The 17,794-nt window shown below is 46.8% G+C and overlaps 1 protein-coding gene across 1 annotated transcript; it reads right to left on the bottom strand.

Annotated features, from left to right (window-relative positions):
• Positions 1-551: 551 nt before the first annotated feature.
• Positions 552-17,538, bottom strand: LOC137141938 (C->U-editing enzyme APOBEC-1-like). The gene is made up of 5 exons (XM_067531058.1): positions 17,492-17,538; positions 15,936-15,963; positions 10,705-11,105; positions 7,442-7,560; positions 552-642 (listed from the first exon to the last, which is right to left on the bottom strand). Exons 1-5 carry the CDS (start codon positions 17,511-17,513, stop codon positions 604-606), a joined length of 609 nt encoding a protein of 202 aa, XP_067387159.1. The 5' UTR covers positions 17,514-17,538; the 3' UTR covers positions 552-603.
• Between the last annotated feature and the right edge of the window lie 256 nt (positions 17,539-17,794).

Here is a 17,794-nt window from a genome sequence, read left to right as displayed (position 1 = left end):
GGTGGGTGAGGAAGTATCTTTTATTGGACCAACTTCTGTTGGTGAGAGAGACAAGCTTTTTGAGCTCCACAGAGCTCTTCTTCAGATCAGAGCTCTGTGTAGCCTGAAAGCGTGTCCCTCCTACCACCAGACGTTGGTCCAATAAAAGATACTGCCTCACCCGCCTTGTCTCTCTCATATCCTGCGACCAACACAGATACAACAACACTGTAAACATAAACCGGATTGTCCAGTTCACCGAGATGGAATGGACAATGACATCTCCAATTGTAGGCACAAAGGGATCTGCTCCCGGCTTTGCTCCCGATTCAAAGGGCGTGCAGTGCTGGTGAGGAGGGTGTATTGCCTATGGAGACACCAGGTCCTGTTAGATATCGATTGGCTGCTTTGGTGGCTGTTTCTGACTGGCTCCTTTAGCAGCCCTGTTGTCTGGCAGTGATTGGCTGCTGCTTCAGGCTAGTACCTCCAGAGATGTCAGTATGTGGCTGGTGATCCAGGTTCTAATGTAAAGGCGGCCAGTCGCTGGCCACTGCATGGTGCGCTTGTAAAAGCATTTGTCAATAGCTGTCTCGCAGGATGAGACTGAAGGCGTGCAGCTGACACTCACTGGCGTGCATGTCTTGCTAACAAAGGAGGGAGACCCTGGTGGGAAAGGAGAAAGCTGGGTGTTAAAAATTAAAGGCCAAAAGCCAAATGTTTTCAATTTAGCATCATTCGGAGGTTTAAAGCAAAGTATCTTTCACAGGAAATCACTTTACACCACTCCCAGCAGGAAGTGTCCCTCAGAACCCACCCAGTGAACTTGTAAGGGAAACCAGTGGTCATCTGGAACCATTAGGGTTACTGTGCATTATCACTCAGCTAAGGAAGCAGACTGACCACCCAGAAACAGGGGTCATTTCAAGGCAGGCCAAACTCCCAGTTGTCTCCAAGGAAGGAAGGATACGGCCCCATATCTTGCACTTTTATCTGGGTCATATTTTAAAAAGATGTGTTCAGAATTTCTTGCTTCCTTAATAACTCACATGCACCCAGGTGGACTCGTACTGCACTGAGAATGAAATGAGGTGGCTAAGATGTTCAAAAGCAGGTGCCTAAACTGAGACTTTTTCAAGTCCTAAAAAGGATCTAAGGGCCTCGTGCTAGGTGCCAGTTTTTGGAAATCTTGGCTCCTGAGTTAATTTTCCATTTGCTTAGGCCCTGATCCAGCAAAGAACTTAAGCACGTGCTTAACTTCAAGCATGTGAGTAGTATTAGAGAATGTGAAGGAATGGAATGGTATAAACTGGACCATAACTGAGTTAAGCAATTGCATATCCAGGGGGGCTATATGGATATGCCCCACTCCAATGGTTCTAGAAAAACAAAATGAGTAGCCTGTTTTAAAAGGAGAGCTCTTAAATGTGATGTATATAGGGTATGGACTGTTGTGCTGGGAATGCAAACAATTCTGTAATGTAACACTAGGGGGAAGATATACACGAGCACATAATCAGATTGCACGCATCTACAAACTGTTACCAGGACTGTGGTGCATGAATGGGTCAGTGGAACAAAGTGCTGTGAATAATCAGACCAGTATTAATAATCAGACAGTATTACCCTGTCGCAAGTGATTGAGTTGGTTTGGAAAATACCGAACTTTACTATTGATAGCGAGTGGACTCATAATATGGACAAAAGTACCCCAGGAACTGACAACTGGATGCACTTAAGATGTACACTTCAGGACAACGCTGAAAGAATCCTAGCCTTGTTGGGAGAGGTGCCAACGGTGGTGGCCAGGATGCTGGATTATATGTTCCTGAAGAGGATGTTCACTATTGCTGTGGATTATTATGGCACTTGGCCTATTAGGTAGTGTTGTTTTTGTTAAATATGTGTGGCAGTGGGCAAGGAGGACAAAGAGAGAGCAAAATCAAAAACAACCATCAATTGTAACATATGTATAACTAAGGGAGCAAACCCACCCCCTAGTATACCAGACAAGCCAGACCCAACCTTCCTGGGCCCACTATAATGGGAAGTCTGAGACACTGATTGGAATAGTGCAGAATGCCCATATGAAAGAAGGTGTAGGGCACTAATTAGCACTGGGAGCAGAGGGGTAAATGGATCAATGGCACATTCCATCTTGATACCTGGTCCTCTCAGGAAATGTGTCACCCTATGTCCTATGCTTTTCCTGGGATGCCTGGGCAGGGGGATTCCCAAAAGAAAAAAAAGAAATGGGTGGAGTGTTAGAGAATGTGAAGCAAATAAAGTGCAAGACTAAATAACAACTTTGCTTTGGCCTTGCTTTTAACCCAAGGAGAGGAGAATATGAATAGAAAGGAATGTGAGTCAGAGCACAAGGTTAAAGTCACCCTCAAAGAGCGGACGTTTCGCCTCTCTGTAACGAGAGAAGATAAGGGAAGGGATTCGAGCAGGAGTTGCTATAGTAACCCAGCGGCTGGGAGGAAGAGAGATAGGGAGAAAAGCGCTGACATTATGGGAAGGTGAGCAGATGTAACCCCGCTCCCCAGCCCCTCCCATGAGGTACAAAGAGGGCGTTGTCAAAGACCCCAGACTAATGACCTCCTCCCCCAATGGAACATGACCATATTTTGGAAGGGGTGGTATGGGGGGGCTCCCTACAAGTATAATTAACCCTACCAAGGAGAAGGAGGGACAGGAGGCAGTTCCCTGTGTAGGGAGTTATTGGGGGGTAGGAGGGAGAGGGGCGGGGGAGGAAGTTCCATGGACACATAGAACTATGGTCATGGGAAAGGAAGCCCAACTGGTGTGAAAGGGTGTGCTTTTAAGCTTGCCTGTTGTGACCCCAGTGAACCCATTGTATTGTCTGCAGACTGGACTCTGGACCGTTGCTTTCCAGAGAACAGTGTCTGGGAACGGAGAGGGAAGGGGTGGGGGAGCCCTAAGAAGTAGACCCACGGAAGGCAAAACCTCATGGTCCCAATTTACACTCCACGGTGGACACTAGGATTGTGTGGGGAGGAGGAGAGTTGAGATATGGTAATTTATTATTCACACTTGCTTGTTAGCCGGACACTTGGAGCCCAGACCTGAAATTCTTACTCAGTCCTTAGAGTTGCCTAGGAAAGGCATAAATATGCGTGTGTATGTCCCAAATACCTTCTCCAGGCAGCTTTCTCTCTCTCTCTCTCTAGATATATATATCTATATCTCTACACACACACACACACACACATGTATATATGTGTGTATAATATGCTGCTTTTAAAAACTGTCCAATGGCTTTCATGCTATATAGTCTGCAGTGATTGATCTAATACATTATTTAATGCCAGGCATTAGCAAGGCTCAACTACTATAAAAGCAAGATGAGACTGTTGAACCAAGATGGTATGTTAGATTAATTGGGCAGTTTAGACAACCGATCCTGCATTTATCTCCATGGAATTCACATTCACACAGAATTAGAAATCTGGGATTGTGAGACCTGGTGTCCTCTATTCAAGACCCATCATGAACAGAGAGGTAGCTGGGACTGAAATGGAAAGTCCTGCATTTAGCTGTTCTTCGATCAGAAATTAAACAAGCCAGTTACAAAGTCCCCTCATACTTACTGTTTTTCCTATCCATCTAGCTGCATTTATGGCTCCCCATCTCTATAGAATCTGAGAGCTTCATAGTCATTCATGGGATTTTCTCCTCGGAACACCTCTGTGAGTTAGGCGAGCAGTAGCCCCAGTTTACATACAGGGAGCTGCGTCACACAATGAATTAGGAGCCTTGTCCAAGATCACCCACACAGTCTGGCTGGGCCAGGAACCAAACCTGGTCTCTTGAGTGTCCTCTGCTCTCCTGTTCACTTTATCACTCTCCCTGGCACTTGCCGAGGGCAAACAGAACAAGAACAGGGCCTCAAGAGACTCCTTGTGATTTGCCCAGAATGTGTGAAACAATCAGTTAATAGGGTAGGTAAGTTTTGAGTCTTTTATCTTTAGTGCATAATCCTGCAACTGGATCTGCCCAGGGTAAACTTAAGCCTATGAAGTCTATGGCCCTGTCGTGAGGAGCAAAAGGGGTGTGGTTTTCAGTTGCGTTTTCAGTGGAGTTGGCTTCATACGGTCAGATGGCCCCCGTAAGATGCAGGCTAACAAGCTTGAAGCTGTGCTATGGCCCAGGCTACCCCAGCGCCCAACTGACACAGTTTCTGATGTGTCAGCCTGCAGCTGAACAGGGCTTGCCAGTCATGCTAAGATAACTTGAATGTGATAGCACAATTGCAAAACTCATCCTTTTATCCAGAGAGGCCACAAGGGGCTCCCCGTGGGCATAAAGGTCTGTCCACGCTGATCTAGTTGCAGGATCTGGCCCTTAAAGAAAAAGGGACTGAGAGCAGGCTTGCACAGCAGATAGGTTAATGCAGGAGGGGCTGTTTGTCCCCCCTCACAAAGCTTGGTTAGCTCACTTAATGTTGCTAGTCTGCACATCCCACCAATGCAGCCCCCAAAGAGCAAAGGAATAAGCAGCTGTCATTTACTGTCCCATCTGCACTCCACTCAAACTCCTCTTTCTCTCACCCTCCATATTGCACATATCTCCACTGCTCATCCTGAACGGCCTGAACTCTGGGCACTTCCCATGGATAATCTTTGGGGGGGACAGAGTTCCGTTATTCTGATGAGGGCTAGAAAAAGGCTCTTGTGTAATACTGGATGGTTTTTTAAACCACCTACAGGAAATTCTGAAGAGTTATACGCATGACAGATGTCACAGTGATGAGTACGGTGTAAGGACTGATATAGAGTAGAGCAGAATTCAGCCAGCCAAAAATATACTGAACAAAAAATCATAGGAAGAAGAGGAAAAATCTGAACAGATCCCTGACTGGGTTAAATCACAGTGTTCCTTGTCTAAAAGGACATTAAAAAGCTTCTGCGGTTAGACAAGAATATTACATTTTAACCACAGTATTCTCTTGAAACTCCATTAGAAACTCTTATGGAAGCGCTTCTGATTGACCATAAAAAAAAAAAAAGCACAATCCAGTGATTATAAAGGCCTCTCTTCACCTAGACAAAATAAGTATTCCCTATGGGTATCACTCTCTACAACATGTAAGTGGGATAGCAGAGCAGTGCATTATATAGATACAGATGATATACTTAATTAATCCATTGAAATTTACATGTAAACTGCCTGATTTTACCAGGTCTTGTCTCTTTTATGAAATGTAATCAGTAGAGTGGGGAAATCCATGAAAATTTATAGACTCTACATTTTCGGTATTGTGAATATTTCAGAAACACAAACCAAAAGTTCTGATCTTCCTCATTGTCATCATCACTCTATAAAATATAGCCAACTCCAGTAAACTTTGTTCATGTGAATTTATTCTTGATCATTCCTAACAAAACTGAACCAGATTTTGAGGCCCTTCGCTTAGTCCTTACTCAGGCAAAATTACTATTGACTTGATAAAGATCTCAGGATTTTACCCATTATTTCTACGTAACAAATATTTACATTACCAACAGCAGCAATAGATTTACAATGGGTGAAATCCTAGCCCCCATCAAAGTCAATGGGAGAACTTGGCCATAGACTTAAATGAGAACAATATTTATGTTATCCACAGTGGTCCCTGAGTTTTTTGGGTTTGTAACAAGGCTCTGTGGCCTTCCTCAGAGCCTGGGCCCGAGGAAGGGTCGCAACGCCACTGGCTGGACCATGCCACCAGCCTACAGGGGTTAAGCAGTGAACTGTTAAAAATATTCTTGACAAAGACACAATGAGCAGGAAAAAATTGAATAGGTACAAAGTAAAATACTGGCTTTTCCCATTCTATAGTGAAGATTTGTCAGGAGTGATTTCAAATACTGGCAGATAACAGCCATTTTTTAGTGCCACATTCAGAAGCAATATTACAGACTGTAATAAATCATTGGGAGATACGACTGGCGGGCTTATCCTCTGAACCATTTGAGACTGCCCACAAAATATGTTCAGCTTGATTTACATGAACATGCTACAACAATGCTCTTATCCTAGATGCAATATGTCTGTGTCTCCCATAGCCATCACTGCTGTGCATTCTTCTGAGCTGCCTCCTGTGCCTGGAATGCCCTCCCTGACCTGCTCCACAATGCCTCTGTCTCCTCTGCGTTCAGAGTTCTCCTGAACACCCAATTCTACCTTGATGCCTTATTAGGGTTTGATGCACCCCAGAACAGCAATCCCAAAACACAAGGAAAGCGAAGCAAGACATGCAGGTAGGTAGTCAATCAAAACATGGAATAACCATGAACCAGTGAAGTCAGCAAGAGTCTGAACAAAACATAGTAACCGTCCAAATGGCAGATATGTAGCAGTACACCCTGAGTAACCCCACGCACACACACACACGCACACATGCGTGCCCATGCGAACTGGAACACTGAGCTCAGGGATCAGGAATCAAACAGGAACAAGGAGCAGGAAGCAATAAGCAGGACTGCATCACGCACACACAAGTTATCCCATGCCTACAAGAAAGTACCTGACTGCAATAGTATATGGGCCAGCTTCTCAGTTGCTGTAAATCGGTTTAGTTCAGTGAGATCAGTAGTTATTCTGGTGTAAATCAGTATATTACTTAAAAGAAACCCTAAAACATTATCCCCAATTGCATTCTCAACTATTGTTTTACCTAGACATGAGCAATCACCACCTTGACCTCCTTTACTTTTACGCTGTACTTTTTTTCTCCTCCCTTTCACCGGTTTGCTTGTCTTGTCTCTTTCGCTTGTGCTTGGGACATGAACCCTGGCTTCTTACATTTTGTGCAGTGCCTCGCACATTGGGGGTGTGACTGGGAGGAAATTAGTGGGCAGAATGAATTTTCTTGTGATGCTATAGAGGGAGACTTTAACCTAAGTGATGGGGTTTAGTTTGCTTTGACTGTGGCATCATCAGGGAATGTAAAGTGACTCTGCACTTTCTGGGTTCTTTGGTTATGTGTAGACCATGTGACATATCCGCAGTAGATGTACATTGGTGTAGATTGACACAGTCCATACGCCCCTGCTCAGATTGTATCTCCAGCTATACGGCAGGTGGGAGAGCTCTCTCCTGATACTCCTTCCTGCCAGCAGACAGACTGGGACCAGGGAGCAGGGCTGGGCACATGGGGGCAGGAAGAGGTTCCATGAGAAGGGCTGAAATAACTTACCGTCTCCCTAGAGCAAGGTGGGAGCACAATTAATTCTCTGGGCTGCTCCTGCACGACTCAGAGCAGAGTGCAACAGTCCAGTTTCACTGGACTGCCCTTCATCTCCTTGTACAGTGGGGGCCCTGGTCCTCATTGGAGCCCTGCCCCTGGTACTACTGCTGATATTAGTGGAGATGCCACAGCTGGGACACGCGAAACCTAATTTTCCTATGATTTAGGGTTATTCTTGGATCCAACATTTTCTCCAAAATATCTACTCACCCAACGAATACACTGGAGTTCTAGACAATAGAAAATGATCCGCAGAAAGAACACGGGGTAATAGTCATCTTCTTCCCCATTTTCATGGGCAACAAATGTTCTCCAGCAGTACCTGTAATCTGCGGAAATAAATATCCCATCACGCCTTCTGACGGACATGTCCAAGGGCTCCGTGAGCCTCTCCTCATTCACTAAGAGGTCAGTAAAGATTGAGGCAGAACCTCAGTTTCACACTGAACTCAACGTTCAGTCTGTGTTCTAAATTAGACCTTGTCTACACTAGCACTTATACCGGCAACGTTTTTGTCATTCAGGAGTGTGGGGGGAAAAAAAACACCCTGAGTGACATAAATTTGGCTGGCATAAGCACTTCTGTGTCCAGCAATATGTTGGCAGGAGACGATCTCCCGCCACTCATTTAGGTGGTTTTATTATGTCGGTGGGAGAGCTCTCCTGTTGCCATAACGTGGCTACACAATCACTCTGACAGCAGCACAGCTGTACTGCTACATCTGGGCCACTGCAAGTTTTAAGTGTAGACTAGTTCTTAGTAATCCCTTAGTCACAGGGTTCATGGAAGCTGTAATATCGTTGTCAGGGCACACAAGACTTTGTGACGCAAGGTCAGCTTAGTATGGCAAGAGCTAGGTGTGAGGGGTCTGTTAGCCCCTTACTGAAACTTAGTGGGTCTTTTGGGTTGGCATCTCTGGAGGAAACGGGACCCTGGAGTGAACAGCCCCCAGGGCCAGTGGAGAGAGGCCAGCTCAGGTCAGGCTGATTGACAGGGCGGGCAAGCTAACGAGAGAGCCAGGAGGGTGGGGGGAGCCCAGCCCTCCCTGTGAGCTGGAGCTGCCTGCTGGGGGTGCAGGGGCAGAACTGACCGCAGCTAAGGACAAAGCAGCCTGCAGCTGGAAGGCTGGAAGAGGAGCACAGGAAGCTGAATGGAGCCGAGCTGACCCGACCCACAGCAGCAGAGCAGAGGGGCATCCCAGAGAGCCAAGCACAGCTGCACGGAGCAGAGCGAGCTGGGGCAGGAGCTGTCTGGAGCCGGGTGCGGTGAGCAGCTGGGGAGAGTGAAGGGACTCTGGGAGTGTGCGGCTACTGGCAGAGCAGGGGTCTGACTCTGCATCCCTGCAGCGCCTGGACAGTGGGCCTGCAACGTGCGACACAGACTGTGAACCCCAGAGACACTGTGTGTGGTGCCCCGGGCCAGGGGGCAGTGCTGGGTGTTTTCCTTTTAACCTTTCTCCTCTTTTCTTATTTTTGTATTTGATGTTTGGTCGCTGTTTGTGTAATAAATTGTGTTGCTTTGTATTATATGCAATGATCAGTGGGTCAGGGAAGCGCCCAGTGCAGAGTTAGTGCCCGGAGTGGGGACACCCTAGCCCCTGCCCTAAGGGACCACGGCAAGATTGGGGGTCGAGCCCCAGGAATCCTGTGTCCAGCCTTGTCAGGGTTACAGGCACCCCACCACCCAGGAGAGTGGGAGGGGAGCCCTCGAGGTCAGGTGGGCTCTGGGTAAAGAGAGTGGGAGCAGGGACTCAGACCCTTTTGCTAGCCAATTCTACCGGGGTAGTGTACACGCAAGGAAACTTCCCCACAATAGCAGGCCCATTGCCCCGCTTACATAGGCCCTAAAAGTGGCAGCAGGCTTATGAGCAAAAGTGAGGCCTCTCAAGACCCAGACTTGTAAGGAATAAGAGGAACTGTCTCCAGGTCTGGAAATATCCTTGAGATGAATATAGAATATAGAAGCCAGAATGGGCCTCCCCACCCTCGTGCTGGTAAGCGCCTGATTCCCAACTGTTAACAGCTTGCAATAGCTTAAAATTTGTAACTTAAGTGCTGCCTTGAATAAACTGCAGAATGGGCACTTCCTGTCCGCCTGCCTCTTCACCACTAAAATCTAAAAATAAGAACCCTCCGCCTCTGCGGAGCACAATCGTCATATCTCCTGGAAGGCTCAACCACCGTATAACAATAGTGGGGTTCTGCACTTGGTCTGAAAGACAAGGATGGTTCCAGCAAAGAACTGTGCAAGCCCCTTATTCAGAATCAGCCTGAGAGAACATCAGTCACAGCCCGGGAAAGGACCAGGCTGGGGTGCTCCTCTCACTTCTCCATCCTTCTGCCACGTACAGGATGGGAAGGGAATGGGGAGAGGACGGATCAGCTCCGGGGTTGTTTGCTGGAGCCAAAGAGGATGTAGGTGGGCGGGGGATGGCTTTAGAGAGAGCAAAAGAAAGCAAGCAGAGGGGAGCTTTGCTGGTGCACGTCCCAACACCTCCCCACTCGCTTGGGGGCTTGCGTTGTCACTCCCTACCCCTGCACTGCAGACCTCAGCATGCCACAGGAAAGCGGCTGGCCAGGTAGCCACGACCCTGGCTTTGGTCAGTTTACTTCCTGCACCCTGCCCTGTTGCAGCTTGACGCAGCAGGGGATAGAGCAGAGAGGGGCAGGGGTGTGGGCATGCTGTCAGCATAGCGCTGTGCTGTGCTGCTACATCTGGCATCGTGGGCAAGAGGGGGAGAGACTCTCTGAGCTCATTCAGCCTCTGGCTTCTTCACTCACATTGCCAACCAGGGCGTGACCCCGGGTGCTTGTCCTGTCCGCACCCAACCACCAACTCATTGTACACAGCCCACCTGCAGAGAGGGGCCATTGCTGGTAACGCTGCGAACTCAGCAGTGTGGGTGATTGGCTGGTTTTCAGTCCTGTTAACAAATGGATGCTGCCGACTTGCTAGTTTTTCAACCCAGTTCACAGAGCTGCTTCTGATCAGCTCCTTACTGACATCAACTTTTGGTCACTACAGCCCAGGAATTGAACTGAAACTACTGCTCTACCGATGAAAGACCATGTTTCATTCCCTGATACCCTCAACCCAGCCAGTCTCCCTGGCCTGGAATTGGATGGGTAGTGGTGCCCTATCAGTTAAAGAGTCATCCAGTCCCCAGCGATATCAAAGGCCTTGTCTAGACTGGGATAAAAATTGTGACAATGGAATGTCTCAGCTAACACGTGCTCAGTGACACATCTAAAAATCTAGTGTAGCCACAGCCACGCAGATTTTAACACCTAGAAAACTGGTCAAATGACAGCCTCTGCTTCCTCCTAGATTCAGCTTGACTGGATTAGCACCTGTGAAATGCTTGTCTTTTCTGCACGAGGCTTTTCAGACGTGTTAGAGTGTGTTAGCTGATGGGTGCTATCTTCACACCTTTGATCGTAGCCTAGACAAGGCCAAAGAGTCATTAGGATACCTGGCAGGTCCATGATGCATAGGTCTACTCCATTCGCCATCAGGTCCCTGAGGCCTTGTCGGTTGCGTTTGTCCGTACGCTTAAAGAGCCAAGCTGCTTTTATTTTCAGAGTCACATTGGGGTGTGCCCTCAGGAACTCTACAAGACGGCGGCAGCATCTCCCACAGGGACTCCAGGACAGGAACCAAGTAATGGAGCAGGACACGGAAGGCATGAACTGTAGCTTCTTGAAGTCATTTTCCAGGCAGACGATTTCGGCATGCTGGGTTGGAGTGTTTTGACACCACTGCCTCCAGAACTTGGTGCTTCTGCCCCACCTGATTTCGTAGAGCACAGTTGTCCTACTTGGAGGTATGCCTGGGAAGTAATTCATTTTCATATCGTTTGGTTGTATCTTCCACCTGAAACACAAATGTCACGATGGGCACTGACACTTTTAACTACCCCCTTGTCATCCTGCGTATCATGTGCACAATTCTCAAGTGCCCTTCATCCCAGAGGCTCCCAAAACACTCTTCAGGCAGCATATACCAGTTTCACTTTCTGGAAAGAAATAACGGGTCCAAAATCTAGTTGAAACTGCAGAAGGAGTTTTAGTAGAGTTGGACTCTAATGATCTCCCATGGGAATTAGACAAAGACACCAGAGGGGTCCCTGTCATGCACGTCTGTACCAGCTATGGACTAGCAGCACAGCTTGCTTATACACACCAGATGTGACCATCTGCCAGGGATGGCTGAGGTTCGCTTAACTAAGGTATTTCATACATGGTGCCACCGAGTAGCTGAGAAGTATAATGCGGTTTAGCCTTCCATTACAATCCATCTGTAATGCCCCCTACTGAGACACCCATACCGATCCTGCAGCATCGCACCCCTAGAATTAACCTGGGGCATTGGGGTCAGGCTGGTTCAGAGGGGAGAGCACTCACTGTGGTACTGGGAACTTTCATTGTTTTAACTTTTCAGACAGGAATTCGGGGAGGTGAGGGGGACAGCTTGAGAGCTGCAGAAGCCCATGCTCTGTTAAGTAGAAACAGCTGAGGAGCTGCATCACTGAATAAAGAGCATCTCTGGTAACCACCTTGGGCCTAGAGTGATTAGCAAACACCACACAGTATCAGGAGTAAACAGAAATGAAAGAAAATAACCTGGCTGGAAGAATGGAACAGCTAAAAGCTCCTCCAGAGCTGAAAATCTCTGGAAGGGGAAGACGACTGGAAGAGATCTGAACAGTGTTTCACTCACTATCTGCAGGCCACTAAAAAGGAAGCCAGTCAGAGGGCAGCCTTATTTCTGGTGATAGCAAGTTCTGAAGCACTTGATGTGTTCAAGAGTGTTTAGTTATCTCAGGAAGAGAGGGCCAGCTATGAAGCTGCAGTACAGAAATTTGAGTTCTGCACTCCATGTAAAAATGAGACAAGGGGGAGATGGTTTTAACCTGAGGGTGCGAAGAGAAAGTAAATCTATAGCAGAGTTTGTGACTGATCTAAGGCTGAAGAATCAAACTTACGGTTTTGGGGAGGGAGACTAACTGAGCCCCAAGAAGAGGCAAGATTATAATTGTAATGTGAAAAAACCAAAAACCTCAGAGAAGCTACTGGGAGACCCAGAATTCACCCTTGTCAAGACCATTAGAATTTGCCAAGGAACGGAAGTCACCCAGCCCGCGATGAAGGTTACAGAGGGTGGACAGTGCTCGGACGTTGTAGACATGATAGAGAATCCAAAATAATGCAAGAAAAGAGACCGGAGGCAGAAAGACACAGGGAGCTCAAGTCAGAGTTCAGCGAAAATAGCACCTGGAGCTGTGACAGCCAGCACAAACCAGGACCATTCCCAGCGTATGGGAAAAGATGCAGGAACTGAAATGACTGACATCACTTTGCAGGAGCTGGCAAGCAGTAGCAGAATGCGCACAGCATAGACAAAGAGAACAATGACAGACCCAGTAGCTCAGCTGAGTTCTTCATAAGAGCAATGGGCAGGACTGCAGCAGGAGGTGATGGGACTGCCAGCTTGCCAGCAAACGGGACGTACGTTCATTTTCAGTTGGACACTAGTGCACAAAGCAATGCAGTGCCAGAAACCAGTGGTATTAACACTATAAGACAAGGCACCAGTCATGAAAAATAAATAGGTACAATTCGTGGCTTACAGTGGTGAGCTTATCCCCACTAACGGCATACATGAATTAGATGTATGGGTAAATAATATATTGGAAAAGGTACATTTTGTAATAACACCACGGTAAAGAGCTCCTGTTATTGGGTTAAAAGCATGTCTAGTCCTGGCTTTCATCAAGTGGTGCACTCATTGGAGGGCAGGGCACCAAAATAAATGAGAAAGAGTTTGAGGATGTCTTCTAGGGAGCAGAGAAACTCTCAACAGAATACAGAACAGAGCTGAAAGAGCCCAGCCTCCCCATGATTCATGTCGCTAGGAAAGTGTCCCTTGCCTTAAGGAAGAGGCTAAAAGAGGAGCTGGATAGGCCCCTTGCTCTGGGAATCATAGAGCGAGTAGAGGAACCAACAGAGGGGGGACACTTACTGGTCACTGTCAAAAAAAAGATGGAACCCTTCTCTTCTGTATGGACCCAAAAGTGTTAAATAAATATGTAAAAAGGGAACATTTCCCACAGCCTCAAAAGAGAAGAAATTTGGGGGATTGTGGCTGATGGAGATATGCACTGTTTTTCTACATTAGATGTGCCAGCATGTTCCCCTTAGAAAAACAGAGCACACAGAGCTTAATCGAGCTGCCCAAACCAGCAACCTGAGAGTGCTACTGTGCAATGATGTCCAATGGACATGGGATGCAACACAGTAAAGAGTTTGAGAAACTGGAGGAGTTAATTAAAGAACCCCCGGTCCTGAGGTACTAGACAGTGAGCCCAAAACTAAGCGGTGCTTGGGACACCTCCAAGGAGCTATTGATGCAGTCATTTTACAGCAGCATGGCCAAAACTGCAGACCAGTGGCTTATGCATCACAGGCACTTCCAAAATCTGAGTTTCAATGTGCCCAAATAAAGAAGGCAGCTTTGGCCTAAGCACATGGGTGCAAAAAGTATCATCTCTGATCCCCTCCGGGAATTACAGAGATTATTTTTTCAGCTACAGATGTATGATTTGCAAATCAAGTCCAAACCGTGGAGAGATTTGGTGGTTGCAGACTCACCCTGTAGAGCATTTGGCAAACATACAGTGGCTCAAAGTCCAGAGTTAGACATTGTACATGTCAATCTGATTAAAGAAACCCTGTTCAATCTCAGTCAAAATGGGATTGCGATTGCCAGGATGAGAGTCTGCAGAAAACCATGAAGGCTATCAGCCCAGACAGCATGTTCCCAGCTTCAGTACCAATTCAGTGGGAAGCTCTCAGTCCTAGATGGGATTTAGTTGAAAGGCATCGCAGTGGTGAACCCCAAGCTGTTACAGGAAAATATGTTAAAAAGAATACACGATGGTCATTTAGGGATTGAAAAATTGAAGAGAAGGGCTGGCCGCCTTTCATCCTGGCCTCAAATGAACAATGATGCTGAGGAAGTTGTCAAGACTGGGCACATATTTAAGAATACAGACCAAGTGAAACGAAAGAGCCCATGTTGGTGGCACAGGAAAATTGACCCTCTGGAGCAACATTTACATTGTCTGGAAATAACTGTGTACTCTCACTTCCCTGAGATAGCCTTACGGGGAGATACTATGGCTAAACAGCTGATTGTGCATATCAAATCTGTTTTTGCTAGACATGGTGTACCTGCCATAGTAATGTCAGACAATGGGACGCAGTTTATCAGGCATGAGTTTAAGCAGTTTGCAGTGAGATTTGGCTTGAGACATGGAACTGCCAGCCCCCATGATCCCAAATTCAATGGGCTGGTGGAAAATGGTGTTAAAATAATGAAGTGGCTACTGAAAGAGGATGCTGGGTCAGACTCTGATCCATACTTAGCACTGTTAAATTACAGAATGCCGCCAATGAAGCATGGGTTGCAACCTGCAGACATTTTGTTTAATAGAAAGCAGAGAACTAGAATGCCTGGAATCAGGGAAGCTGATGTCAGAAGAACTGTGGATTTGCAGACATATAAAGAGACAGATAAAGCTAAATACAAATCAATATGATTTGGGGTCACAGAAGATTAGGGATGGAAGGGACCTCAGCAGTGATCTAGTCCAACCCCCTGCTCAAAGCAGGATCAACCCCAACTGAATAATCCCAACCAGGGCTTTGTCAAGCCAGGCCTTAAAAACGTCTAAAGATGGAGATTCCACCACCTCCCTAGGTAACCCATTCCAGTGCTTTACCACCCTTCTAGTGAAAAACTTTTTCCTAATATCCAGCCTAGATCTCCCCCACTGCAACTTGAGACCATTGCTCTTTGTTCTGTCATCTGCCACCATTGAGAACAGCCTAGCTCCATCCTCCCTGGAACCTCCCTTCAGGTAGTTAAAGGCTGCTATCAAATCCCTCCTCATTCTTCTCTTCTGCCAACTAAATAAGCCCAGTTCCCACAACCTCTCCTCATAAGTCATGTGCCCCAGCCCCTAATCATTTTCGTTGCCCTCCGCTGGACTATCTTCAATTTGTCCATATCTTTTCTATAGCAGTGGACACAAGACTCCAAATGTGGCCTCACCAATGCCGAACAGAGGGGAATAATCACATCCCACGATCTGCTGGCAATGCTCCTACTAATGCAGCCCAATGTGCCGTTAGTCTTCTTGGCAACCAAGGCACGCTGCTGACTCATATCCAGCTTCTTGTCCACTGCAACTCCCAGGTCCTTTTCTGCAGACCTGTTGCTTAGCTCGTGAGCCCCTAGCCGGTAGCAGTGCATGGGATTCTTGGACCTGGTCACTGAACACATTGGGCCCAGAGTGGTTGCTGTACAGCAGCACCACACCAAGTCACCCAGCCCTGCAGCGCAGCGCCCCCTGGCACCACATGGGGCAGCACTGGGGGTCAGCGCTGACTCGGAGGAGAAAGCACCTCCCACTGACTCACCTGGCTCGCGCTCTGCAGCACAGCGCCTCCTAGCACCACAGAGAGGCATTGCAGCTAGTACTGATTAGAGCACTAAAACTGAGCAATAGAGAAAGGGGGAGAGACAGATCTAGACAGAAATGCTGAAAGGGAAAGGAGCTTCAAAACGTCCCAGATCCCGCTGTCGCTGGAAATCATTGGGAGGTCAGCCAGCTCGGGGTTATGGAAATGTCATTCTCACCCTTGGTTGGTGCCTCTGGGTGCATCACCTGTTGGGGAAAAAGATTAGATAGTCACCTGTCATCTGCTGGGGACAAGAGAGGAACCCACCTACTCTTTCTCTGTAACCCTTCGATCAGAGGAGCACATCACATCAAATCTATGTACCTATCATCCACCTGCTCCTAGCAGATGATCCTTGCTCAGGCTTGGAACGAATGGAGCTTTCAGGTTCCTGTTAATACTCAGAATCCCTGGGGGGAAATTCCTAGCTAAGCCTACATTTGGTTCTCAGTTTAACTCTGTGTAAATTTAATCTCACCTATTTACACACACGGACATGATTTTGATCTCAAACCAGTTTTGCATCTATGGAACTCCACTGACTTCAGTGACGTTACTTCTGATTTACACCAGCATACTGGAGAGCAGAATCTGGTCTTCAATCCCTGTTTACAGTCCAAGAGACAATTGGTAGCCAGGGGTTGGTCTGACTTTTCCTTGCTCACAGTTGTAAGGAGAGAGACAGAAATATATTTGAGAATCAAACCCTTTGTTTTCTCCATTGATTTTTTTTTTTTTTCCATCTGAGTGACTGTTTAAAACTTTTTTTAAAATGTTGGTGTCAATTTAGTGCTGACGAAAAGCTCTGGACTCACAGCCTGTTAATGACTGACAAATACACATTGGGCGGACCCCTAAAATTACTCCAGCAATAGTCCTTACCCCTGATCTGTAGGGGCCAATCTCTTTAGTTGAGACAGGAGTAGTCTCACATTCCCCATTTCACTTCACAGAGGAAAACTGTATTTATTTATTCAGATTAAAATTAGAAAAATGCCTGTCGAAGGCCCTAGGCATCCTAACATAATGAATTATACCATAAATACAATTACACTAAATTTCAGCAGCACGGAAATCATCTCTTCCACCAGAAGTCAGCCAGCCAGCGACCTACCTCTTCATTCTCTCAAATTAATGAATTAAGTAAAACACATTTGGATTTTCTTGCTAGATCAGAAATAAATCGAATCTTTGTTCTGTTTTTATACAAATCTCTAGGAAGATGAATATTTCTAAATAATGTTTAACAAAGTGAGACTCCCTCCCCACCCGCAAGCCATTATCTACCATTTTTTAATTTAATATCAGAAGTTAAACACATATGGGAAATCTCAAAATATATTAACTGATAGATAACAACAAAACACACACACACATGTATACACACACAAAGATATATGCATATATACATATGCGTGTGCAGCACATTTCATTAGGGTGTGCACCCAAGTAATCTTTATCAGGGGGTGTCAAACTCAACTCCGCCGATGGGCAACATTTTCGACGGCACCTTAAAACACAGAGAGATGGCACCGCGGGCCACATCAAAAAGGTGTGTATGATACCCCTGCATTAGAGGGTGCCTAGGTACACCCAGCACACCCCGTGCGCATGCCTATGCATATATACACAGCTACACACACACACACACACACAAGTCCACAGCTATGCATATAATAATATGTGCATAGAAATACCCACGCATTCTCACACACATCAATACTGTCTGGTTACCTCTCTCTGTGCCAGCAGCCATGGCTTCCTCTTGTTATACTTCCAGCTTCTGCGGTTCTCCTCTTTTATTAGGATGCTTTTCCACTTTCAGTTTCCATTCTCAAGAACTGAAACTTTTGGACTGTGTTAACGCATGCTGAGTAACTCTGAGCAATCGGTGGTTCCCAGACTATGGAGCACGGCCCCCACAGGGGAGTGTGATAAGGTTAACAGGGGCACGAAGAACTGATGGGGCCATGCTGAAAGGCTGGAGTCAGGCGGAGGCTCTGGCTGGCAGGGGAAGCGGGCAGGGCTCTCTACAGG

This window comes from Emydura macquarii, unplaced genomic scaffold (assembly GCF_026122565.2).
Source record: "Emydura macquarii macquarii isolate MOO-44397 ecotype Brisbane River unplaced genomic scaffold, CSIRO-AGI_Emac_v2 contig_3122, whole genome shotgun sequence".
Lineage (NCBI taxonomy): Eukaryota > Metazoa > Chordata > Testudines > Chelidae > Emydura > Emydura macquarii.
The sequence above is the reverse complement of the archived record's forward strand: the minus strand, read 5'-3'. Positions and strand labels throughout refer to the sequence as shown.